The 27,622-nt window shown below is 35.9% G+C and overlaps 1 protein-coding gene across 1 annotated transcript in view; it reads left to right on the top strand.

Moving 5' to 3' along the window:
• The window catches only part of ATP2B1 (ATPase plasma membrane Ca2+ transporting 1), a 74,407-nt gene that overhangs the window by 31,610 nt on the left and 15,175 nt on the right, over positions 1-27,622 (top strand). Inside the window, exons 6-17 of the mRNA XM_082850513.1 lie at positions 1,310-1,348; positions 2,103-2,264; positions 3,772-3,986; positions 6,383-6,625; positions 8,094-8,335; positions 10,922-11,159; positions 16,298-16,477; positions 17,114-17,201; positions 17,794-17,900; positions 25,066-25,257; positions 25,488-25,701; positions 26,170-26,381. Of these exons, the coding sequence (XP_082706639.1) occupies positions 1,310-1,348; positions 2,103-2,264; positions 3,772-3,986; positions 6,383-6,625; positions 8,094-8,335; positions 10,922-11,159; positions 16,298-16,477; positions 17,114-17,201; positions 17,794-17,900; positions 25,066-25,257; positions 25,488-25,701; positions 26,170-26,381 (2,132 nt within the window). The remainder of the gene's footprint in view (positions 1-1,309; positions 1,349-2,102; positions 2,265-3,771; positions 3,987-6,382; positions 6,626-8,093; positions 8,336-10,921; positions 11,160-16,297; positions 16,478-17,113; positions 17,202-17,793; positions 17,901-25,065; positions 25,258-25,487; positions 25,702-26,169; positions 26,382-27,622) is intronic.

The following is a 27,622-nucleotide window of genomic DNA, read 5'->3' as shown; positions in this document are numbered from 1 at the left end:
TCGAAGATCTAATTAGTGGCAGATCAGACCCACTTGTCTGACTCAAAAGTTTGTGCTCTTCACCATATATTGTGTTGCATCCTAATTTACAGGAGACTAAAGTCAACAGACCCTATTAAAAAAAGAAAGGGAAGTTCACATCATGACCTTGTTCTTGTTGACCCTACAGTTTCTTTTCCAACAAGCACCTTTTTTTCCTAAGATCTTATATACCTATTTTTATTAATCCAGTCAAGAGTATTCCCAGGAATTAACATCTAACTGACTGCTATTTTTGATTCTTCGTGAGAGAGAGAGAGAGAGAGAGAGAGAGAGAGAGAGAGTGGGAGTGTGTGTGTGTGTGTGTGTGTGTGTGTGTGTGTGTGGAATGGAGACACCGTTTTTCCATCTGTGGACTTCCATCTCTTTTACCATTCCCCTGAATAAATTGATATCATATATTAATATAATCCAGGGTAATCTGTCTCAGTTGCCTTCATAATCTGGAATGTGAATGTTTGGTCTCTTTCCAAAGTTGGGCTCATTCAGAGTACCTAGGTATTCTGTCTCCTCACCTGTCTTGAGCATCTGTTCCTCTTTGACCATATTTGTTCCACGTTTTCCAGTTTGAAGGTAGGTGTCCTTGATAGAGAAGTTGAAAGAAGAATAGGCTGAGTGGTTCTCTTTCCTCTTCGTCATTTTTAATATTATACTCCCTACTCCAAACAATAGACCCATTCCCTCCTTGATTACTTTTTACATTAGACATTCTCATCTTTCTGTTTTCCTCCAAATCTAAGTGAATTGGGGGATTACCTTAACTAGTAGTTTTACTGTCTTATTTTGTACCTTCATATTCTAGTTTTACTTGCTTGCCTCCCCTATCTTTTATACATACCAATTTGGTTCTCATTCCCATCAGAGTTCTCCTGTGTGCCTGTTGTCTTCCTATGACATTCCTTCCTCCCTCTACCCCTTCCCTTTTCCACATTCTTAGGCTTATATCTGTATTTAGTTTGAAAACCTCTTGTACCATATGTGGGTGTATTGCAGCATAAAAAAGAGTAAAGTCTTATGGAGAAATCAACCAAGTATAGATGCCCCAAATTATTTGAGAGTGTCCCCCCATGGTTAAGACCTAGGGAGTGATAGAGCCAGAAGGTCATTATGGGCCAAATGCTTTCTAATCTGTACACACACACATACACACACACACACACACACCATTGTGTAACAGTTCTGTTATAGAAATGTGAGCTACCTTTGCATAATTTAACATGGCTGTATTCATTTCTTTTGGAAAGCTTTAATTCCCATTTTGTTCCTACAGATAAGAAACAAGACGGAGCTATTGAGAATCGCAACAAAGGTAAATTCAGGAGGATAAAAGTACACTTAGCTTGTTCTCATTATATCCACAAATACATCTCTTGTGTACTGTATTCATCCGAAAGTAGGATGTATACGGAAGATTAACAATCTGTATTACTTGGGTGAATGTCTCTTTTGTCAGTGCCTGACTCATGCTGCCTTTACAATGTTAATAAGACTTTAATTATGACCTGTGGTAGTAAGCTTAGAAAGGTCCAGATGTAGGTAACTTTAAACTTAAGCATTTCAGTATTTATCATTGGTTACAATATGATTGCTAGCAAAAATGCATAAGAAACAAAATATAAAATGTAAATTTTTTTGCAGCTATTTAATAGTCTGTAAGCATATGTGCATTTCTCTATATGTGTGGTCCTACATAATGTTCTACATTCTGGTCATAACTTATGAGGGAGGGATTTATGGTGTTTGGAATGAGTCTCATTATCTAACACAACACACAGGAAGAAAAATGATTTGGTATTTAGCTCTTTTAGGACCCTGTATTTCTTCTTATGCCTCATCCCTATTTCCTAGCTCAACATTCTCAAATCTGGTACAGAGTTTCAAAACCTAGTGTCACTAATTGTCTTATTTTCTCTGGGTAGGCACAGACATACACAGGAAGCTAAATGTTTAAATTTTTGTGTTTCTATAAGAAATTGATTTTTTTTCCCAAAAATTCCTTGAAAATGTTAACAGTTACGTGTGCCTTTAAAATGTAGTGAAGTTATATTTGCTCTTCAATGTAGCAAAAGCCCAGGATGGTGCAGCCATGGAAATGCAGCCTTTGAAGAGTGAAGAAGGTGGAGATGGTGATGAAAAAGACAAAAAGAAAGCAAATTTGCCAAAAAAGGAAAAATCTGTTTTACAAGGGAAACTAACAAAGCTGGCTGTTCAGATTGGCAAAGCAGGTATGATACATACGAGAAAATAAGATGTTTTGTTTTAAAATATGCTGCCTTTCTATTTAAAAATCATCTTTGACACACTTAAGACTGGAAATCATTGCTTTGTGAGTGGAAGAGGAGATAAAAATATTTTCAGTTTTATCTACAATGTACTAGGCCTTTGAGTTACTGTGGATCCTCATAATATTTTGCAGCTTGGGAACTGTTACCCTCATTTTATGTAGAGGGAGTGTCCTCTGTCAACTAGCTAATAAATAAGTGGTCAGGTTAGGATTAGCGCCTAAGGCTGCCCAATTCACAAGCCCGCATGCTCCTCTCTGAATTTCTGGGGGCAATAGAGAGAGGGCTTAGCAGAGAGGTTACTCCGTAAAGATTACCCAGCTATATTTTAATAAAAAGAAATTTCACCACACATTTTCTTATCTTTGTTCTGACAATGAAAAAAAATTAGGTGTGTGTTTTTCTAAAAGTTATAGTTAACTTAAATTGAATGGATTAGTTAGAGTTAGAATGGATCATCCTGGTGAGGCTGAAGTTATAAATTACAACCATCACTAGAAAACACCTGTTAACAGAACTCCTCTTCAGAGGAAATAAAACAGCTTTAGCTAAAAACATAGCATGCCCTTCAATAGTATCTTTATGAAAGAACACGTGTGGGCTAAATCAGACTACACTATTAAAGTCACTTACATTGCATCATTCTGTTACTTCCTAGGACTATGCTGGAAAAAGTTAATTTTTGCTTCCGTCCTCAAAAAGCTTATTATCTAATAGCAAATATTTGCTTTTGATAGTATGTAGCCAAATGGTAATACTGACTCATACAGTGTTGGGGAAAAGGGTGGATTTAAGATGGTGATGATATTTTAGTAGACATTGAATTGGATTTTTAGACCCAGATAGGTGGACATGCCTTATTTTGTAATACTCATTTATAAGGGGCTAAATATCCCACAAAACAGAAAGGTGTAAATGATTTGTAATATATGATTAACTGTTGGTTTGCTAAGTTAATAAAGCAGTAAGGATAGATGAAAAAAATTAAGTAATTTTGGTAATTTGTGTTTTTTTCGTAAAGAACATGGGGTTTGGTATTTAATTCCAGGTCTCCCCATTGGTCAGGTTCTTATCAACTTCTCTTTTGTCATGAAAGCAGCTTGCCAATGTGTAGAGCACCAGCTTATACTAAGCTTTTGGTATTTCCTTGTCATTGCTTATTATTTTGTCTCGGCTTTAGTAGAAGACTGAAGATACAATTAAGTCTAGAAAAGAATCATAAACACTTTTTTCTCACTTCTCCTGGGTTTCGGGACTATACTTGGAAGCAGAAATTAAATCTGATAATGTCAAGTGATGAGTTAAGCACAAAAAAGGATGTAACCGTTTCTCAGTGAAATTAAAATAAATATCACCAAAGTAGTTGTAATTCTTCCAGTGGCTAATATGTAACTGACAATGAATCGTGTCTAGAATATTTAACAATTATATTTTCCTTCTTTTTATGTAGGTTTATTGATGTCTGCCATCACAGTTATCATTCTCGTATTATATTTTGTAATTGATACATTCTGGGTTCAGAAGAGACCGTGGCTTGCTGAGTGCACACCGATTTACATACAGTATTTTGTGAAGTTCTTCATTATTGGAGTTACGGTTTTAGTGGTAGCCGTGCCAGAAGGTCTTCCACTCGCAGTCACTATCTCACTGGCTTATTCAGTCAAGGTAAGTAGAAAAGAAAGTCTCAACTGGTGTAGAAAATGTACAACTGGTTGCTCTTTTCTCTTGGGCTCTGGAACTAGGGGATTTCCATAAATTTACACTGTTTTCTTTAGCGCTGTCATTGATTCCCTTCTCCTCCCCCCCAGTTGAAGATCTCTGCATCGAGACCTATACATTCCTGGGATGACAGACTTGACACAAAGCTAAGCATAACTCTGCTGGGGAAGGTTCTAGCTTAAATTTCCTCATATGATAGTTATGTTGTCCTGTCCCCTCCTGTTTCCAATCTATAACATAGAAGTAAGCATGTTTGTCATTTGCCTGTGGTACAAGAGCAGAGAGGTTTACTTGAATCCAACCGTCTAAGGCCTCCTTGTTTCTACACTTGGACCCTCCTGACCCCACGGTCCTGCCTTCACATGGTAGACTCATGTTTCTAAAAATTAATTCAGATCATCTTGTTTCCTTTTGTAAAACCCTCCAGTGGCTTCTTGTCAGAATGAAATCCAAGGCTTCTTGCTATGGCCTGCAGGGCCCTGCCCCATCTGGCCTTTGCTTTCCTCTAGTGTTCATCTCCCACCTCTCTCTCCCCCTCTGGTCCAGCCTCACCAGCCTTCCTGCTGTTTCTCAAATACCCCAACCCTGTTCTTACTTTAGGACCCATGTGTTCCTTCCTTTGAATCATCAGCTGTCTAACTTTACTCAGGTCTCTTCACATGTCACCTTCTCTGACCACTCCATTTACAGTAGCTAACTCCTCCTTGTTCTTAGTAGAATGCCGAAAAAATGAGCTTCAGTGGCTCTGCTAGCTGCTGGTTACCTAAAGGAATATTCTGTTTGAAGATTATTAATCTACTTTTTAATCAATTTTATATCTTATATGGAAAAGGTGGCTTCACATGTAGAATTATACCTGATGAAAGAATGCTGCTCTTATCAATTTTCTAATATTAATTAATATTTCTCCTTAAGTAGCATTGCTGACAGAGAGCAACACAAAGTAATTGGTCATAGTTTCTGCTCCAGCACTCGTATTCAGTGTTCCCAAGAATTTTCAACAGATGTGTCATGATAAGAATATTTTTTGCTTACTGTTTGAGTTTATTTTCAGGCATTTCACATCTTTTATTTCAAAAGTAAAATGGTAAATGTGTCAAAGTAGTAATGAAATACAGTGTAATCATCTATTTGATGTTTTAAAATAATTAGAAATAATTGGGGTAAATGTAAGTTTTAGACACATGGGTAAAATCAGTCATTTTATCAATACAGTCGTTAGTTCACTTTGAATAGTCATTAATGATATTAATTTTTCAATTGATCAAAAAGATATAGGCAGGATTGATTTGCAGTCCTTTCATAGAAAATAAATAAGAGCATTTTTCTTTAAGTTTTTATTAAATGTTTATTTTAGCCCAAATGTTATCAGTCACTTTTCTTTTCATTGAGGTGTGGTCCTTATGGCTCCTCTGTTAGTGTTTGGCAAAACTGAACACATTTTCTTTACTGCCGAACTTCCTTATTTTAATGTTCAGTATTAATGTAAATCACAGTAATCTTCCTTCCCCATATTTATTTCTTCAAGGAATCAGTTTCTTGCAGTATCTTGCATATTAATAGTCACAGAACATACTTTGTAAAATAACTCTTTACAGGTTTTAACCCATTCCAGGTATGTTTTAAGAATGAGTTATCAAGCATTTTAACCTAAATGCTTTTTGGAGCTACAGTGAGACTCTTGGTTTTTTTAGAAACTATCTTTTTCTTGTAAATAAGAGGAAGGGGTGATCCTGAGGATGAGAAGACCAAGTGTACCAACATATGGAAAAGATAAAAATTATCCTTTCTGGTTTTGTTATGTTACCTCAGTCTATCAGAGTCAAAAGGAAAAAAAAAAAGTCAGGCAGCTACATGCCCACAAACTCTATATTTAACTGATAAGCTACTTTTTTCTTGGTGACTGATACTAGAATGTTTTGTTTTCCACTTAATAAGGAGACTTAATCCTTACGTGTTATATACTCTTACATGGCTGTAAGTACCTCTGTACTTAGAGTACAAATTATTATAGCTCTTGTAATTTGAGGACACTTCACAGAAGTGTTGGAGGCATATAGTCAACATGATTTGCATATGGGTGCAGGTATCTGTATTTATTTACTAGATTATGTTATGTAGTGGGGAAATGATTGAAACCACGGAAAGCTGGTACTCTGTTTAGCTTATTTGAATAGGTGAAATATACTAAATTCTTCCAGTATTAAATTGGTGCTTTATACTGTGTATCCATGTAAAGTTGGGAGTTTTAGTTCTGATTTTAAAGCAGTTTATAATCATTTTAATATAATGAGGTCATCGGTTTTATATGTAGCTTAACTACTTTTTTTTGGTCACTGTAGAAAATGATGAAAGATAATAATTTAGTGAGGCATCTGGATGCTTGTGAAACCATGGGAAATGCTACAGCTATTTGTTCAGATAAAACAGGAACATTGACAATGAACAGAATGACAGTTGTTCAAGCTTACATAAATGAAAAGCATTATAAAAAGATTCCTGAACCAGAAGCTATTCCACCAAATATTTTGTCCTACCTTGTAACAGGACTTTCTGTGAATTGTGCTTATACATCAAAAATATTGGTAAGCTTTCTTTAATAATATTTTCTTAATTATTTTAATAATAAATTAATATAATTAATTTGTATATGAAAATTTATATATGAAAATTAATTTTTCAATTTGTGATGATTTGACTGTAGGTAGCTTTTAAGCTCTATCATTACTATTTATAAATTGAAGAGGTGAATTGTGTTGTTTTTAAAAGGCATATATCCATATACTGTATTTAATTTTTCTTTTGATACAATTTGTGTTACTAGTAAGATCTGTTGATCAACATATACATTCTGTTTATTTGTATTTTTCTTCTCCTGTATTTTGAATTTCCTGCGTTTAGAAACTCTTGAGCCTAACAACCAGAATAAGTCCTTAATTTTAAATTTTTACTTTGCTCATTTTGTGAAAGACTAGTCTATCTTACTATAGAAAGTTAATTTACTAGAGAAGATTTTGAAACTAGATTTCAACTTAAAATAATATGTTTTACATATGCTTGCTATATGCTCTGTTTGGTTTCTCAGTAGATCCTACCTATAAGGTGATCCTTAAACCTTTGGGGACTAACTGAATAAAGTAATTCTAGACTTGTACTACCTTAGAATAAAATATTTTTAACTTCGCAAGTTTTAAAAGTCTTATTTGTAACATAAAGCATGAAATTGTTTGGCTGATATGTGTTCTGGTGATTTGTGGGTGAAGACCGTAAACAGAATTAGTATTTCATGAATTGGATTATTGGACTGGAAAGTTATGAGATCTTGATTCTAGATCTAGCTTTGCTTAGCTGAAAGTCTGAGCTTTACTTTCTTCAATTGTTTTTTTTTAAACATCTCTATTGGAGTATAATTGCTTTACAGTGGTGTGTTAGTTTCTGCTTTCTTCAATTGTTCAGTAAAGATGGTTACATCTGCCCTTAATACTGTTGTGATGATTACATAAGAAGGTATTTGTGAAGATACTATGAAGGAAATAAAGTTTATATATATATTTAAGTCAACAGTGCTTCATTTTAATGCTTATACTTTTATTTTAAGCCATAAAAATCGGTAAAGTAGATTTAATTTTGAATTATTTAATGTAAACATTCAGTGAAAACAAGAGAAAAGGAAAGGAATTAAAATTTCTTAAGTCCCATATGTGTCAGGAACCAACTTTAAAAGTTACATTTCTTATTTAATTCTTGGGTCATAAGAGCTCCTATTTTCCAGATGCTGAAGCCAAGGACCACAGCAGTTGGGGTAATTTGTCAAAAGTTCACATAGCTAGTAACTTGCAGGGCTGAGATTGGAATCCATGTCATCTTTGCTCCAGAGCTTCTTTCTGCCTTACTTTTTCTGTGTCCCTCTTTGAAATGCTAAAACTAATAGAAGTTTTCTATATAATTTCTGTATAATTTTGTTTTAGAATGTCTCATTCTGTTTTACATTATAAATTAAACTGTCGTAGAGAAACAAGATGATACTAGCTTCTAAACCTTTTTTTCTTATAGCCACCAGAGAAAGAGGGTGGATTACCGCGTCATGTTGGTAATAAAACTGAATGTGCCTTGTTGGGACTTCTTTTGGATTTAAAACGGGATTATCAGGATGTTAGAAATGAAATACCAGAAGAAGCACTGTACAAAGTCTACACCTTCAATTCTGTTAGAAAGTCCATGAGTACTGTCCTGAAAAATTCAGATGGAAGTTATCGAATATTCAGCAAGGGTGCATCTGAGATAATTCTGAAAAAGTAAGAGTAAAATGCTTAGATGAATAATTGCTAACTATAGTTGCTTTATGAAATATCTACTATGTTAATATTGTTGCTATTTTCTTTTTGTGAATATCAGGCATTTGCTAGGACCTTGGAGTTTTTTTAGTATATTTTAATGGTATTGCTCTTTTTTTTTTGCCCAGGGTATTCTGTCATTTTTATACTCCAGCTTCTTTTATTTCTTAGTATTTTGCTACAGGGAAAATAAGCCCATTACATTCAATCTGGTAGGTTTAATGAAGTGAACATTGATATTTGTTCTTAGACATGTTGACTCCATTGTTATGTAGGATCATGAAAAATAAAAGCCTTCTGGGAAGAAAAACTGCAGTTTATGTCTTCAACACTGCATTGTAGACAGTGATGAATGAATTATATATTAGTTTTTAGAACAGCAAAGCATTAAAACTAGATCTTGAGAATCCTTTTATATCAGAGTGAGGTTTTATCATATTTATGCTGCTGCAGTGTCGTATTTAAATATCTGCTGTCATTTTGAATGGTAATCTTTTCTTTTGTACTGTCCTTATACACACCAGTCGCCTCAATTTTGACATCACATGTTTATGTATAATTTCCCTAATGCTTATTTTTTATTACAGGTGTTGAAATTATTTTGATTTTTTTTTAATTCCAGTAGAGAAGCAGAAAACTTTTTTTTTTAATTAAGAGCATTTTTGGAAAATTAGAACTCACTTGAAATTGCAATATTTAAAATATTTCCAATTTTAATTAGCTTATATGTGGATTATAATCCAGTGTTATCTTAATGAACACTTGTCAGATTATAATCTAACAGGTTTAAGAGAAAATACATATAAATGAAAATGCAGAATATGACAGATGTACACAAAGTTTTAAGACGAGAGGTCATAACTATGAAGGGTGTAGCATTTAAGATAGGTTTCGGTATGAAGTAAGATCAAGTTGAAGGAAGCCACATTGGAGGGAAGGAAGTGGGAATATGCAGACCATATTGGGGGAATAGCTAATAGTCATACAGTGCATCTGAGTGGTGATGGGCTTTTGTGTCACACAGGACATCTTTCTTCCCTTTACATATGCTTGGTTATCTGATTTCTGTGAAATGTTAGAAATCTTGCATCGTGGCTTGCTGGGAAGCAGGTAGATGGTATGGGGGAGATTTTTCAATCAAAACTAAATCAGGCTTTGGCTCTTCTGCAACTAAGTAGTTTTGGGATGCTGGGAAGATTCTTCCTTTGGCTTCCATTTTCCTTCACTGAAAAAGAGGATGATGACCACCAATTCTAAGACACTGAGATAAAATAATGCCTGTAAAACATCCAGCATGGAGTATATTAAGTATACAATAACTCTTTCCACTCTTTTTGTTGTGGAGTCTCTTAAATGTTAGCCTGAGTAGTTAAAACAGTTAAGTAGGCCAGATAATGCAGCTGAAGAATTTTTTTCATCAGGTAGCAGAATGAGCATAGCTGTGGGACTGAGGATAATTCTTGCATCAGGGAATAAGGTGGGTTGGGGTTGGAGGGAAGGATGGACTGGAGACCAATATCATTTAAAAGCCTATTACAGTAGCTCTGGCTTGAAGTAAGAGCCAGAAGAAGGCAGTAGAGTAGCAGGGGGAATAGAAAGGAGAGGAAACATTCGGAAGACTGGTCAGAGGACAAATACATAGGACTTAGGAGTTAATACTATATAGGTGATGAGGAGAAAGGAAGTATTCAGGTGAGAGTTTAGACTTAACATTGAAATTATTGGGAGTAATGTTGATGTCTGTTCAATGGGCAGTAAGGAGACAGCCTTTAGTCTTGTATGCAGTAAATTTAAGGTACGGTACAACATCTGAGTAGACTGTCAGAGTGGAAAGCTTTGGAAAACGATCAAAACAGAAGATGGGGATTTGGGAATCACCTGCCTAGAAGCAGGAGGCAGTGGCATCACCAAGGGAGAGGAACATAAAGAGGCAATGTGAAAAAATAAACTTTAAATAGGGAAGTATACAGTGTAACTTTTATTTACTACACAGTTAAAGAGTGGTAGTTAGTTTCACTGAAACTAAAACTATTTTGGCTTTATCTCTCTCATTCTAATAGAGTGCTTATTTTAACAGTAAGTTATTTTTTTTCTTTCATGGTTAAAGCAATATAGGTGATGAAACAGCATCTCAGGTAAGGGTTGATTGAACGTGGCTTTTTACTTTAAAAGAAGGAAGTATCTGGAAATTTTGTGTTAATTAAAGTTAATGTCTAATTCTGCACCGAAATGGACAGGCATATAGTTTATTCTTCTCTGCCACTAGGGTTTTTTGTGAAAATTTAGAAGCCCTGCATTTCCAAAAGAGAAGTGTCTAAAGTAACTTGAATGGAGAATGGTCAAGTGAGAACCATAAAAAGAGAACTGTATTTTGTAAAGGGGAGGGTGAAAAGTGAATATGATTTAAGTCTGTAAAAACACAACATACGTAATTCTCTGAATTCCAGATAATCAGATTCCATGATTCTAGCCCTTCCAGTTCACTTAAATGGCATTAACCATTATTTTTGTTAATTATTGATGTTTGGATTCAACGTTTCCTTATAGGTGTTTCAAAATCTTGAGTGCTAATGGTGAGGCAAAAGTATTCAGACCAAGGGACCGTGATGATATTGTAAAAACTGTGATTGAACCGATGGCATCAGAAGGCTTGAGAACCATATGTCTTGCATTCAGAGATTTCCCAGCAGGAGAACCAGAACCAGAATGGGATAATGAAAATGATATTGTCACCGGCCTTACATGCATTGCTGTTGTGGGGATTGAAGATCCTGTGAGACCTGAGGTGGTGAAACATTCTGTGTTCTGCATGTGCAGAAGGCACTAACTGTAACCAGTTTTCTAGTAAACTTCTTAGTGTTTGTGATTTTATTTCTCTCCTATGTGAATCCAAGATAAGTGAAATAATAGTGCTTGTGATGCATGTGCTACCTGTTTATGGTTTTTAATTAGCTAACTTCTCTTTGGAATCCTGTATGTTTATAGCATAACCAGTGCCTTGAACTGGGTAGGTTTTTTCAATTTATATTTATACTAAATTACATAGTAAATGCCATTAAGTTATTTGTTTTCATGGTCTGTAGTCCAGCACTGTCCAATAGGACTTTCTGCAACCATAGAATTGTTCCGTGTTGTTCCATATCATAGCTACTGGCCACGTGTGACTACTGAGATTTTGAGGTGCAGCTAGTGCAACTGAAAAACTGAATTAAAAAATATTTTTTTTCAATTTATATTTAAACATCTTGCTACCATACTGGACAGTCTGCAGCTCTAGACTTTGCTTTTCTTCTTTAAATCTTTTTTTTTTTTTTTTAAGTTTATTGAGCAACTGCTGTGTACCAGCAGCTATGCTAAGATACTGGAGACATAAAGTTTTTTGAGATCTGGTTACTGGCCTCAAAGAAGTCACTGTCCTGGGCAGGGATGGACAAACACATAATTATAACCAGGATGTTAGTACATAGTTAGATACATATGCAGAGCATGTTATATGAGCACAGAACATGAGCCCCCAACCTTCTAAAGTAATTATATCTTTTTATTGCATTCTTACTGTGTGCCACATATTATGCCAAGTGCTTTACATGTATTATTTCATTTAATAGTCACCTCTGAGTTACAAGTATTATTACTTATTTGAAAGTTGAAAAAAAATTGAGATGTATAGAGGTTAGCTCTAGACATTAGAGCTAGTGTGTTCAAACCCAGCTCTGTATAAAATACATGTGATTAAAAGACCACACTGTGTTATGTTAACCATGAGAGGGGTCAAGTAAGACTTCCTAGAGGTTAATTACCTGATTTGAGTCTCAAAGGTTGAAGAGGTATTGGCTAGACCAAGAGAGAGAGTGAGCGGTAAGCACCTTGTGAGCAAAGAAATAACATGAATAAAAGCACAAAGGCAAAAACAGCTTTTGTTCAGTGGCTATCATCAACTAATTGATTCAACATCCAGTGTGTAGTGCCAGGCCCTCTTCTAGGAACTGGAAATACTGCACTAAACAAAATAATTATGAAACTTATACTCTAGAGAGGTAACACAACAGATAAACATTTAAAGTGATAAGTACATAGGCAGTATGCCAAGTGAAGACACATCCTGTGAGGAATAAGACTTGGTCCCTGCCCTCATAGGCCTTATATTCTAATTGGCGTGGGGTAGCAGGGGAGCATCAGATATGACTATTACAAGTGTGATAAGGGCTATAAAGGATATGCACAGGGTGGTAAAATAAAGATAACAGAGACCACATTAAGGATCTCTGAAGATATAACATTTGAGTTGAGTTCTGATGGCTAAAAGTGAGCCAGCCATGTAAATAGCTGCAAGAACAGTATTCCAGAAAAATGGCACAAAAAATACAGGATCCTTGAGGCGAGAAAGTATTTAGATTTTCAGAGGTGGAAAGGAGGCCAACGTGGCTGTAAGTTTGGACAAGAAGAAGCAGACGAGATTATCTTTGGCCTTACTAGGCAATAAGGGCTCTGAATTTTATTCTGAAATTCACTGGGAAGTCGTTGAAGAAATTCAGGCTGGGAAGTGACATGATTCAGGTTGTTAAAATAGTATTTGGGGTACTATGTAAGAAATGAATTAAAAAGAGGAGTAGAAGCAGGGAACCCAATGAGATTATTGCAGTGATCCCAGGCAAGAGATGACCATGGCTTAGAACTACAATTGTGGCAGGGAAAATGGAAAGAAAGGTATGATTTTAAAGTAAATAGAGGTAGAACCAATAGGAATGAATATGTTGGGTTTGGATATACTCCTTTTAACATTGTTGCGATCTCTGAAACATCCAATTATATGTCAAGCAGGCACTTGAACCTAGAAGCCTGAAAGTGAAGTAGGCTGGAGAATTCACATATGAGGCTAAAGGAGATCTCTTGAGGAAGTGTGTAGCTAGAGCAGTAAGCATAGGACTGAGATATCTCTACAATTAGATCTCTTCTGGAGGAGTGGGAAATCAGTCTCCAACTTGCATAACTGAGTGGCTGGTAGATGGTATTACCAATGTAATAAGAGAGTCAGATGAAGCTGCCTATTTAGAGATCAAGTTTGGGATTCTGGAGTTTCACATGCTTATGAAACGTCCAGGTGGATCATGTTTGCCAACCTTTGGTCAAAGGAAAACCATTCGAAGTTTTATACATTGATTTATGGCTTAAATCTTATCTAAATATAATACTAAATCAGGATGTTTTCAACTTTTGTCCTTTGGAAAATGTGTTGCTCATTTTGTGTTCTTAGCACTGAGGTTGATGGACAGTTTTATCTTTTTTAAAACATGTAAGTGGCAATTAATTTCTTCAGTATCACAAAGTGAGATGCGTGCTTTCATACTAAAATGAGACAATCTAATAGGACGTAGCTTTCCCAAGTGGGTCTTCTGGATTGTACAGTTCTGATGTAGAGAATCTTGATTAATTAGATATCTAGAATAAATCCAGCTTTATTGCATATGCATAGATAGTTAAACAAGATGCTTGGCTTCTCTTCAGTTTATCTGTAAAAGTGGAGGTAGTTTGTAAATTTTAAGTGGAAGTATTTGGTGGTTTGTGGACTATTAATAAATTTAGTTTACTTTCTTAAATATTATTTGCCACATAGCTTTAACCAAGACCAGTTTCTGCCTCTTAGTCATTGTTTCCTATTCCAAATGATCTCAGGGTACCACCCAGTGAGTGCTAAGATGGACAAATCTGGGTTACTTTCTATCTCAAATGAGAAGTGAGAAATACATTTATACAGCAGACCAGCGTTTTCAAAATCAAATATTGATTTTTTTTAAACAATAGAGGGATGTATAATATGAAAGCACAGTTCTGTCTAGGTAGACCATGAAAGCTCCCAGAGATGTTACATTTACACGGTTTACAATAGAAGTCACAAACAGCGTATAGGCCAAAGTTAGCCTTCAATCAAGTTATCTGTGGACTGTGTGTGTGTGTGTGTGTGTGTGTTTAAAACATCAGGTTTGAGAGAGTACACACAAATCTGGGTTTCTGTTTTCTCTTGAAATGATAGATTCTGTCAACATTTCCACTGTGATTTAAAAAAAAAACAGACTAGAGCTGAGTGCTCTTCTATTAGGATTGTCTTGGATTTGTCACTTTCAGTGTTTTTTCCTCATTTCTGTTACCTGCATGGCCCTGTGGGTATTTGCATTTGCGACCTCTGTTCTAGTAGGACCGACATGGATTTTCTGGTTAGAGAAGAACAGGAAAGGATTTTCTAGGCAAAGAGAATTACAGAAGCAGAGGCACAAAAATAATATATTGATTATTCGTCTATCAAGCTGTGTATAGTAGAAAAAAAATTTAGATAAATCTAGGAAACTACTCTTTTTTTTTAAATTCTTTTGTGAAACACAACCATGATACTTAAAACTTATAACAGTAATTCCTAAATATTCATTATTTTTAAAATTTCCTAAATTGTGTCACAAATGTTTATTCAAATCGGGATCCAAAATCCACACATTAAATTTATTGCCATGACTCTCAAGTCTCTTTTAATCTAAAGGATCTATAGGTTTCCTCCCTTTTCCATTCTTACAATTTCTCTATCAAAGAACAAATTGTTTTTTTCTTTCAATTAGCAAGTAAACTATTGTTTCTTTGGAAATTATTTGTAGAAGGACATGTGTCCTGGAGAGTATTCTACATTCTATAATGGATTTTGCCAATTGCATTCCTTCTATTTCCTGTGAACTGGTAGTTAGATCGAGAGTAGGGTTTCCAGATAAAATACAGGACACCCGATTAAATTTGCATTTCACCTAAACAATGAATTTTTTTTAAGCGTAAGGGTGCTCAATAGTGCAATATTTGGTCATCTTGTATTTTTTTAATTGAAGTATAGTCAATTTACAATATTGTGTTAGTTTAGGTGTACAACAAAGTGATTCAGTTATACATATATTTTTCTTTTTTTTATTCTTTTTCATTATAGGTTATTACAAGATATTGAATATAGTTCCCTGTGCTATATAGTAAATCCTTGTTTTTTATCTACTAGGGAGCTATTCTGAAGCTCAACTGTGACACTCTGTTATACTGAGAACTTTGTGGTTTATAGTATAACAGTTGAGGAATCATATATTTTTGAGAAACTGTATTAAAAAAAGAACTGTATTGTCGGGTATATCAGATGTTTTAAAGGGGAAATGAACATAAACACAGGGATGCTAATTAAAAAAAGCTATTGCAGTAGCTCAGGCAACAAACATCGGAGACCAGGTACAGGGAAGGTTTGAGGTAGAATCGCAGGACTCGCTGGCCCTTAAGGATGTGTAGGGTAAGGAGATTGAAGATATCAGATAATCTTTAGGTTTCTCTTAGATAGAAAACATCGTTTCCCTTTTAGACACCCAAATTCTGATGTCTACTTTTCTGATGGAACTAGGAATCCAGCTCTCACAATGAGCTGGGGAAAATATGTAGGTCTGAAAGTGATTAGCATGTACCTAGTAGTTGGAGGTTCCAGAATAGGTAAGAGAACCCTTAAAAGATCAAGAATGGGGAAAAACAAGTGAGCCTCCCTTAACCCCAAAGAACACCAACATTTTACTCTGGTGTGGTCTGGGCAGTAAAACCAGAATGGTGGAAAGCCAACCAGGAAAGAATTGCCTAATAGTTGCTAGGGGGAAAAGGCACTTTAAAAAGCCTTTGGCAAATAAATAATGTAAGCAACTTAAGTCAGATGATAACTGAAAGTGAAGCCTGAACTAGGACTGTGGCAGTGGAAGGGGAAAGAAGAGATTATTGGGACTACTTCAAGAAATAATATGTTGAGATATAATTAAAGTTGTCATTTGTGGGACTATAAGGCAATGTATATTTGTTCGGTGGGATTTTTCCCCACCCTGGAAATACTAATTTTCTTTCATCATGTGAATTTTTTTCCACATTAACCAGGTGCCAGATGCAATAAAGAAATGTCAGAGGGCTGGAATTACTGTGAGGATGGTCACTGGTGATAATATTAATACTGCTCGGGCTATTGCTACCAAATGTGGTATTTTACATCCTGGGGAAGATTTCCTATGCCTAGAAGGTAAAGATTTCAACAGAAGAATACGAAATGAAAAAGGAGAGGTAAGCGTTTTTTATTGTTTAAGTTGATATGTTTTTAGTATATTAGGAATTTCATTGGACAGATACATCTTGAATATGCACTACATGTTAGGCATCGCACCTGGATCAGTGCAGCCCTCACCCCACGAAGCAAAACAGTAGCATTTTAGGAAATAAAGGGGACAAGTGATAAAGAAATTTGTCCTAAAGGGAGTGAGCGCTTCATTTTTTCAGTCTGGGCCCAAGAAGTACAATATGTGTAAGCGAGTAATGGGAGATGAGTTTGGAAAAGTTGCCATGGAACATATTTTAGGGGACCCCAAACCCTGCACTACTTAACGCTGAGGAGTTTCCATTTTCATAGGCAGTGGGGAGATGGTTAGAATTTGATCTTGTAATGATATATATAACAGCGGTTCTGCATTAGAGTGACTAGAGAGCTTTTTAAAATGCTGATTACTAGGCCCCACCTCAGAGTGTCTTATAAGATAGGCCTTGGGTCTCGCTCGGCAATTTCTTCTAACAAGTTCTCAGGAGTTGCTGATGCCGCTGGTCTGTCCACCATACTTTAAGAACCACTGATACAAATGCTAGGTCGCTAACTTGGAATTAGAAACCTAGGCTTGGGCACGTTTTAACTTTGACAAAAATTTATAGATTGAGCAAGAGCGGATAGACAAGATTTGGCCAAAGCTTCGAGTGCTTGCAAGGTCATCTCCTACTGACAAACATACACTGGTTAAAGGTGAGTAGATTTTACAATTACTCCGCAATTTCTTAATAGAGAAATGCGTTCTGCTTCCTAAAATAGTAATAGATGCTGAATGTTAGATTGAATTGTGGATATCATCTTCTCCAATAAAATCTAAATACATTTCCTTTCGATACCTTAGGTGAATTGTGTTTATCTTCAGTGATTAAAACAGGATATAACTCCTAATACAACAATTTCTGGAGTTGTTCCTTGCCCAACATCTCAGCAGTTTCCATTTCTCTGTGTTTAATTATTTATTTTTAACTTTTTCTCTTTTTTTTTGCGGTACGCGGGCCTCTCACTGTTGTGGCCTCTCCCGTTGCGGAGCACAGGCTCCAGACGCGCAGGCTCAGCGGCCGTGGCTCACGGGCCCAGCCGCTCCGCGGCATGTGGGATCTTCCCGGACCGGGGCACGAACCCGTGTCGCCTGCATCGGCAGGCGGACTCTCAACCACTGCGCCACCAGGGAAGCCCCTATTTTTAACTTAGAGTCTGTAAAACTGGCTAGCTAGCATATTCTGCAGAATCACTTTATTAATTAAACAGATTGTTTTTACAGCATAAATACTTACTTTTATTTCAGGTATAATTGACAGCACTGTCTCAGAACAACGCCAGGTTGTAGCTGTAACTGGTGATGGTACAAATGATGGCCCAGCATTAAAGAAAGCTGATGTTGGATTTGCAATGGTAGGAACTTAACATAATTCAAATATTCAGATGTAATTTACTGGCTGGGTTTTGTTTGTTTGGTTTGTTTGTTTGTTACTAAATTAGTGTTGATTTTAAACGTTGTCCCTCAAGAGTAGCTTGAGGGATAATATGTAAGCCTAAATTGGCTTATAAGTCTGATTAGTTTATATAATACCTTTATTTGATGCTGGAAGATGACGTGACTTCTTTTGAACAGTTATAATAATATCATACATTTACCTTGTACTCTGTAAAATATATAAATGTCTGTCATCTCATCTAAACCTTACAGCAGTCCTCTTAAATAGGAGACAGGCTTAGAACAGTTATATGTATTTAAATTAAGAATATGATTAAGAATCTTCCACTCAACTGAAAATGTCTTAAGAGTAACTTTTAATAGTAATCATTTCATGTATAATAGATGTAATCTTTTTTTTTGTAATCTTTTTTGATTGAAAAAAAAGATCTGTACCCCACCGAAGTTCTCAATTTATATTTGATTATTAAAAGTGCTAGGAAATTTTAGCATTTCATTATTATTTTCTTTATACTGTAGCCATAATACTGATGAAGTGTTTACTATAAAATAGGTATCATAAAATACATATCCTACATAAATGTTTAATAATTGAAATTAGATTGTTATATCTTTGAATCCAGTCCTTCTAATTTTTCAGTGTTGGAATGAATCTTTGTACTTTCAGTGCCATAGAAAATTTAAGTATTTTATTTAATTTGATTTATTTCATTTTTGGAAAATACAGGTTCATAATCACAATTCTCAAATCCAAAAATCTGAAAACTGACATTTTTTTTCCTAAATTTACAGCAGAATCATTTGATTGCAAAAAATATTCTGAATGATATGAGGATGTTATTTGTCCCACTTAATATGAACATTCATAGTCATTGTAGAGATATTAATGTGTTTTTATGGGATGGTAACCCTATCTGAGAGAATTTGTGATAGAAGGTATGTGCCGTATTATCTTTCTAAAGCATGAGAGACTTTGAATTCTCAAACACAGTGTGTCCCCAAGTGTTTCAGAAAGGAGAATATTTATGTGTACCAATGTTTATTTGCATAATTTGTCCCCCTGGTATTTTGCTGCTAAAATAGGGGTTTAGCAGAACCACCACCATGGTAGCTGCCTTTTAACAGGAGTGAGGGAGATGGAAGAAGGAAGTGATATGGGTAAAGTACCCTCAACCAATAGCTGTGAACCCAAAGATTCCCACCCTGCCCTATCCCAAACTTATTATGGTAAGCGGTGCATTGGTGTGAACTTCTGAAGAGCTGGGAGAAGAAGCTGAAGGGATAAGGACTATTTAAGGGCTTTTCCTTTGGCTGTAAGCAAAACAGGATCATTCATTTTAGAAACACGGGATCACTCATTGCTGCTCTTGAGCATTTGGCAGGATTCTTACTTCTACTTTCATCTGGACAGCTGACCAGGAAGGTATTTATATACAATGCATTTTAATATTAAAAAAACAAAAACTTTCTTCCTAAAACTTAGGTGTTTAAGGCAGATACTAAGGCCTTTAAATAAATGCAGGTAAATATAGTAATTCAAACAAAAACACAGTACAGCAGCTGCTCTGTTTGATTTTTTAGCCTTGAAAGTCTTAGGTGCATTTTACCACTTTTTTTTTTTAAAGGTAGCATGTCAAAAATAATCTAAATTTATTTTAAATGCACAGAGAAAAACTAAGTGCATAGTGACTTGGACTTAAAAGCACTCTTGCTCAAGCTTGAATTTACTTTGTATATTTGTTCAGTTCTTCAATTTCATATTTTAAAACTGAAAGACGAAATTATTTGTCTTGGGCTTTTATTAGATACCCACAAGAAATTGCTTTTGTGTGTGTGTGTGTGTGTGTGTGTGATGAAGTGTCTCTTTTTTTAAAATTTATTCTTTACTTTATTTTATTTATTTTTGTCTGTGTTGGGTCTTCATTGCTGTGCACGGGTTTCTCTAGTTGCAGCGAGCGGGGAGTTACTCTTTGATGTGGTGCGCGTGCTTCTCACTGCGGTGGCTTCTCTTGTTGCGGAGCACGGCCTCTAGGCGCGTGGGCTTCAATAGTTGTGGCTCACAAGCTCAGTAGTTGTGGCTCGCAGGCTCTAGAGCACAGGCTCAGTAGTTGTGGCGCACGGGCTTAGTTGCTCTGCAGCATGTGGGAACTTCCCGGACCAGGGCTCGAACCCGTGTCCCCTGCATTGGCAGGCGGATTCTTAACCACTGCGCCACTAAGGAAGCCCGAGAAATTGCTATTGATTAGTTCTTTTTAAACCTGTCTCTTACTTTTCAGGCAGAAATAGCATTTTAAAACACTGTATTCTCTGTCTCTCTCTTTATGTATATAGGTGTGTGTATGTATGTATACACACATATGCACTTACATTTAGTAAATTCAACATTAAGATAAAATGTACAACAATAAATTAAAGGGACTCTAATGTGAGTACATTGCAAAGAGGCCTGGCTTTTTCCCCTGTTTAGCCACTCCTTTCAGAATTCCTTTAGATAGCAAGCTTCCATGCTGTGTTTAAAATATGATTACATTATTTTTTAAATTATATTGCATTATTCTTACCAAAATTCAGTTAACCACACATGTACAGATATTTCTGTCATCATAGACTGAATGCCATGATGTATTTCTGTAACCAAATATGCATCTGTGGTAGTAAAATCTTCGCTAAGGTAATTAAAATATCTTCATTTAATTTAAAGTGTTTTTAGACTTTGGGTTAATAATAATTTGTTTCTCCTCCAAACCTTAAGAAGCTGTTTTCAATATTCTGGTCCAGAAACATTACAGGTGAGTAGTTGCTGCCTCCTAAAGGTTCAGCACACAAGGAAGTAAATCATTGAAGCACAGTGGCAGCCAGTGAAGAACTAAACACTGCATAGGGAGTGCCTCAAGGAAGAAGTCCTTGACTCTGCCTGTAGAGACTGGGGAAAGTTTTCTGAAAGAGGTGCCATTTGAATGGAGAGAGGGAGAAAGGTACTGCTAAGAGACCCTCTGAGAATTACAAGTAGTTTAACTTCACTAGAAGAGGGTGTGGTGGTGGTGGGTACTGGAATGTGACGATCAGAAGGGCCTTGAATATGAAGGTGAGGAATTTGTTCTTGTATCCTGTAGATCAGCACTTCCCAAGCAGGTTTCTGATGCAGTAAAACAAATTTGGAGACTCACAATGCATGCTAGCATACAGCTCTAAGAAGCTTATAAAAAGCTGTTTTAATGTTTTTTGATGGGGAGTTGCCCAAACTTGTTTCACTATGAAACTAGTTTTTATTTGGACACAATTAACATCTTATTTATTTATTTATTTTGTGGTACACGGGCCTCTCACCGTTATGGCCTCTCCCGCCACGGAACACAGGTTCCGGACGCGCAGGCCCGGCAGCCATGGCTCACGGGCCTAGACGCTCTGCGGCATGTGGGATCCTCCCGGACCGGGGCACGAACCCGTGTCCCCTGCATCGACAGGCGAACATCTTAAAGTAGCTTTTTAAATTTTGAAAGATTTTGAACAAGGGAGTGTGAGATTTGCATTTGCAAAAGATGGAGGATGATTAGAGGCAAGGAAACCTGTTGGGTTTAGATGTATTAAATATGTTGCACATTAAAAAAATATACAGGGAATTCCCTGGTATTCCCTGGCGGTCCAGTGGTTAGGACTCCGCGCTTTCATTGCCGAGGGCTCGGGTTCAGTCCCTGGTCGGGGAACTAAGATGCCACAAGTGGCGGCGCAGTGCAGCCAGAAAAAGGAAAAAAAAAAAAGTAAAGTATACAGATTAGGAGTTAGAGACTAAAATTTTAAATTAAGATTGCTCCTTCATGGAGTATTTTAAGAAAAGCTTGTTTTGGACTTTGTGTTTATCAAAACAATATTGCATAGCATTTAACAAGTCAAACAGTTCTACAAGACTTAATAACTGTGTCCCCTACCACATATCATATCTTCCAGCTAGTTTTTGACTAAAGGAAACCAACTGTTTGTTTTCCTTAGTTGTTTGCCTCCATGTATCTAAATGGCATGATTACAAGGGTTTTTAAATTTTTTAATTAATTTTTTTATTGGAGTATAGTTGCTTTACAATGTTGTGTTAGTTTCTGCTGTACAGCAAAGTGAATCAGCTATATGTATACATATATCCACTCTTTTTTGGATTTCCTTCCCATTTAGGTCACCACAGAGCACTGAGTAGAGTTCCCTGTGCTATACAGTAGGTTCTCACTAGTTATCTATTTTATACATTGTATCAATAGTGTATATATGTCATCCCCATCTCCCAATTCATAGTTTTTTTTTATTTTTTTAATATAAAGCATTTGTTAATGACTCTTCATTAAGGAAGATAAGGATTTAGCACTTTCACAGGCACACAGACACCTGTATGCATTCACACACACTACCCATCCTGTTATTCTTCCATCAGAGTTAGAGGTCAGTCAATATACCATCCTTATTGTGATTAGAAATGCTGTTCCAAGCTGAGCCATGTGGTCTGTTATAATTACTTTTACTTCCTTGCACAACTTTTTGTATTCCCTATACATTTTCTTTTTCAATTCACTTTTTAATCTTTAAATTATTTATGTATTTATTTTCTTAGTTTTTTATGTAATTCATAAAAAGTCCTTAATACTAATTAGTCCTTAATACTAATTCATCACCAAATTCTCCTTTCATTATGTCAGAGACATCAGGCACTTTTACCAGTTTTGCCTTCTTAGACATACCTCTCCCAGATCTTCTGATGTGCTTCAATCTGGACTGTTTGCTAAGCCTGCTACACAGCTGTCTCTTCTTTCTCCATACCTAAGAATTTCCTTTTCCTCTCTCTTATGTTGGATTTTGAATTTCCTGAATTTGATGTCAATGTCTTTTTTGGTTTACTCTCTCATGTAGTAAAGCCATCTTCTCCAGTAGATCCCTGAGAAAAAGGCTTCATGAGAGTTAAACTTTTTCATAACTTTTATGACTGAAATCTCTATTCTCTCCTCAAAGAATCCTCCTTGATACTTAGTCTGACTTGGTATAAAAATCTAGGTTGACAATAATTTTCACTCAGAATTTTGAATTTGCACCTCCATTGTTATTACATACCATTTTGAATTTTGAACCTCCTTCTCCCCCCCCCCACACACACACTTTTTGGAGGTATGTAAGTCTTTCCTTTGTTCTCAGTCCTCTGAAATGTGATGGTTTGTCTCAGGGCAACTTTTTACTATGAAAACTGATTTTCTTCAATTTTGTGACATTTTCTTATACTCATCTTATGTCTTCTCCAGTGTCTCTTCTTTGTGGAATAGTCCCCTCTGATTTTTGAACCTCTTGGACTTACCTTATTATCTTGTCTCTTTTTTCCTGTCTACCATACCTTTGTCATCTTGCAGTTGAGTATTTCCTCAACTTCTGTTGTTTTTTCATTTCTCTGATCATATATTTAATTTCCAAGAGTTGTTTTTGGATCTCTGAGTTCTTGTTCTTGTTTCATTGCTGACCTTTTGCCTAAGGATTTGATTTTTTTAATAAAAATCAGCTTTTATCTCTGTGTAGTGTTTGTGTCTCCATATGCCTTTTGGTTTAGTCTCTGTCTTTCAGGTTAGTGCTTTCTTCAGATGTCAAAGTGATTCTTGGTTGTCTCTGCATGTTTTACCAGTAGAAAGCTGAAAAGCTGGAAAGTCTTAGGCCTCTAAGTGGGATTTATCGACCAGAAGCTTCCCAGTAAAGTGATCTGGCTTGGCCATTTCACTTCCTTAGGGTACCTTGAATTTTCAGTATTTCTAGGTCTCTTCTCCTATGATGATCAGATTTTCAGGAAAGAATTTTCAGATGTGCTGCCTAGAGGGCAATCCTGAATACTGGTATTCTGGGAAACAAGTAGAAAAAAGAAGGGTAGTGGTCTCTACATTCATTAAACAGAGTTACTCTTAACCCCTTTTTTTCAATATAGCACCTCCTATACTCAGCAGCACTTGGTATCGTTCAGTCTAAACGTTCTCTGTTATACTCTCTCTATTAAATTAGCAGGCAGTCTTCTGCCAGGTTAGAGGGTGTCAAACTTCCTGGTTGCATGGATGTGGGAAGGGACTCTGAGGCTCTAGCTGCCTTTTCTTTTAATTTTGTTATTAAAATATAACACACGTACAGAAAAGTGTCTATGTCATAAGTAAACAGTGAATGGATTATCACAAGTAAACAGACCTGTTCTATGCAAGGCAAGAAATAGAATATGACCTATGCCCCCAGATGCCTCAACCACACTCCCTTCTAATTACTGCCGTCTCTCTCTGCAGAGGTAACCAGTATTCTGAAGATTCCTTTTGTCTGTTTTTGAACTTTGTACATAAGAATCATATATCATGTATTATTCTGAGTCCATCTTCCTTTATCATCATTTTTCATGTGCGATTCATCTGTGTTATTGTACATAGCTGTAGTTCACTCGTTTTTATCAATCCACAACTTATTAATCCATCCCATTCCACTGTTGAGGGACATTGTTATTCTTAGTTTGGGCCCTCTAAGTACTGCTTCAGCGTCTTCGGTAGACTTTAAGAATCCTCCTGTTCTTATTCACGCCTTCACCCCTACCTCCAGTGCTGCCTGGTACTGCCGAGTCCTGAGCCTCACATAGGAGAGTCCTGTAGTGCAGAAAGGCTGCTACTCTGCTCTCCTACTGTTGATTTAGGATTCAGCTTTCTGGGGTCTGCTGAGTTTCTTCCTACTTGGTTGTCTGCTTTCCAGCCTCTTAAGATGTTTTTGCAATGTCTCTTTTCCCACTAACTTTGTGAGTTTTTATTTTTTAATTAAAAAAAAATATCTTTTAGTGTGACTTTTGGAAGGAACTTGGGTAGTGCCTGTGTCCATTCCTCTTTTTGGTTTTTTAAACTCAATTTGAACATTATTGTCAGTGCCTCGTTCATTATGTTCAATTTCTGCTGAGATAGAATGTCTTTCTGAGAGATAGTACAATATCTTAGACTAACTATATTACCCCCTTTTACGGTAAATTTAAGTCAGTAATTATTAAGTATAATGGTAAATTTTTGTTTATAAAATATATACTGTCCTTTCAAATATTTAAAGGTTATGTTTTAAACATTCAGTCTAATTCACAGAAATTTTCTTTAATAGGGTATCGCTGGAACTGACGTAGCTAAAGAAGCATCTGATATTATTCTCACAGACGACAACTTTACAAGCATTGTTAAAGCAGTTATGTGGGGCCGAAATGTCTATGATAGCATCTCAAAATTCCTTCAGTTCCAGCTTACTGTTAATGTAGTAGCAGTGATTGTTGCTTTCACGGGCGCCTGTATTACTCAAGTAGGTTGACAATTTATCCATTAAAACTTGTTTATTTTAGAGCAAAGATATGTATAACCTGCCTTTTTAAAGTACTTAAATATTTAAAGAAGTTGAAGCTTAGTACTTCAGGTTAATTAATATAAAAATGTTATCCTGTTCTGTTAAGTTTTTAAATAGAAACGGCTTCCTGAGAATTGCGGAGTCCCTGAATAGTTGTAAATGTCTATTAAGAAACCTGTCCTTTCTAGGATTCACCGCTTAAGGCTGTGCAGATGCTGTGGGTAAATCTCATAATGGATACTCTCGCTTCCCTGGCTCTGGCAACTGAACCCCCCACTGAGTCTCTCCTGCTTCGGAAACCTTATGGTAGAAATAAGCCTCTCATCTCACGCACAATGATGAAGAATATTTTGGGTCATGCATTCTATCAGCTTGTAGTAGTGTTTACACTCTTGTTTGCTGGTAAGAATTTAATGCTTGATAAAGTTTCAGTTGTTTCTGTTCCAAGCTAATATCCCAGATGGTTTTAATGTTACAAATTTTTCAAGAACAGAAGTTATTTTCTTTCTGACTCCCCATTTATCTTTAATTTCTTCTGTTTATCAGTGGATCCTTAGTACATTTTGAGAGGCAGTGTGATAGATTGGGGCAGTAAGGGGAGTAAAAAGAGTCCTAATTTCTTGTCCTTGGCTTTACCACTAACTTAGATATGTGATCCTGAACATGTCACCATAGTTTTGGGGGCTTCCGTTTCCTCCTGTATAAAATAAAAGAGGGTTGTCCTATAGAATCCCAGGTCCCTTCCAGCTCTTTCTTTGCTGCCGTTTGTGAGAGCCAAGAAAGGTCTGACTAGGTTTTATTGCATACTTCCTTGAAATGTTAAATTATTTTGTATGATAATTACAAAATGGTAATTTCTCATTCTTTCAGGAGAAAAGTTTTTCGATATTGATAGTGGAAGAAATGCTCCTTTGCATGCTCCTCCATCGGAACATTATACTATTGTTTTTAATACCTTTGTACTGATGCAACTTTTCAACGAAATAAATGCTCGGAAAATTCATGGTGAAAGAAATGTGTTTGAAGGAATCTTTAATAATGCCATCTTCTGCACAATTGTTTTAGGCACATTTGTGGTACAGGTGGGTAATTGTAAAAGATAGTTTCAAATATGATTATTATGTGGAGATCTTAGGTGAACAGGTGGCTTGTTCCAGAAATTACTTGACTGCAATGTGTGGGCCTTCTGTGTATTGCCTTGATGACATCAAAAGAACTCGAGTGAAAATTTGCCCCATCCTGAAATTCTACATGTGAATGAGTACATTAAACTAATACTACTTTAATTGCACTACTGGTTCTGTGGCTGTGATACTTCACACTCACTGTGATTCTGATTATTCTACATTGTTATTATGAAAACTGTTGTAATTTTTATATTATTCAAGGCCAGTCTTATAGTCAACCACTTTTTAGTCCAGCTAGAGTGATCCCTTAATTGCTTCTAGCAACTAATAGTAGTTGTATTTGTACAGTTGAGTTCATTATTAAAAAATAAAAGGTTTTGAGATGCATATTTTAAAATCCATGTGATTCTGAATGGTCTCATCCAGACTTGGTATGTGCCAGTTTTCCATTTTGTAATATTGTCAAAACAAGGTAGAAGAGGAGTGGGAGAATGGGTGTGAGAAGTGGGGTTGAGATGAAATAGAAAGGACCGAATTTTCCCATTTTTATAAAGGTCATTCTAAGGACAAAACTAAGCATCACTTTACATATGGTAAATTTTACATAATTATATACTGTACCTATGTTTTTATGTCATCTTGGATTCTATGGTACTCCTCTGTGTAAATGGTTGTTAATAGCAGAATCTGGAATCAAAGCAGGTAAGTGAACGGTGCTTGATCACACCAGGAGGTCAGTAAACACAGTAAGATTTAAACTTAAAAGGTGAGCTTTTAAGGATGATGCTAGTTTCAAAATGAAGATCTAAGAATTTTGAAGTTTATTCAGTCTATACCTTGTGTACTGTGGATACCAAAACCAAAACCCTAGACTTAATTATTTCTGTGCAGACTGTTTCTGTTTTAGCTTTCAGCTTCTATAAACTTTAGGGGAAGTGTTGCTTACTTGTTGTGTAGTTTCTGGAAGTATTTTATAAAAAATTCATTGTTCATGACACACTAAAATTTTAGTTTTTACTTACTATTAAAGTTAGGTTTATTTTATCTGTTTTTAATATATGGGGATTGCAAAAATGTAACTGCCTGTCTGTCTATCAAGCAAGTCTGATAAAACTTAGTTCCTCGCATAGGTTGATATACCCAAAACAGTTGATGTAGGGTATCATTCTTCAATGCCTTCGTGCTACTCAAAGTGT

This window comes from Leucopleurus acutus (assembly GCF_964270905.1).
Source record: "Leucopleurus acutus genome assembly, chromosome: 11".
NCBI classification, from domain to species: Eukaryota; Metazoa; Chordata; class Mammalia; order Artiodactyla; family Delphinidae; genus Leucopleurus; species Leucopleurus acutus.
This window is presented reverse-complemented; position numbering and strand designations above follow the sequence as displayed.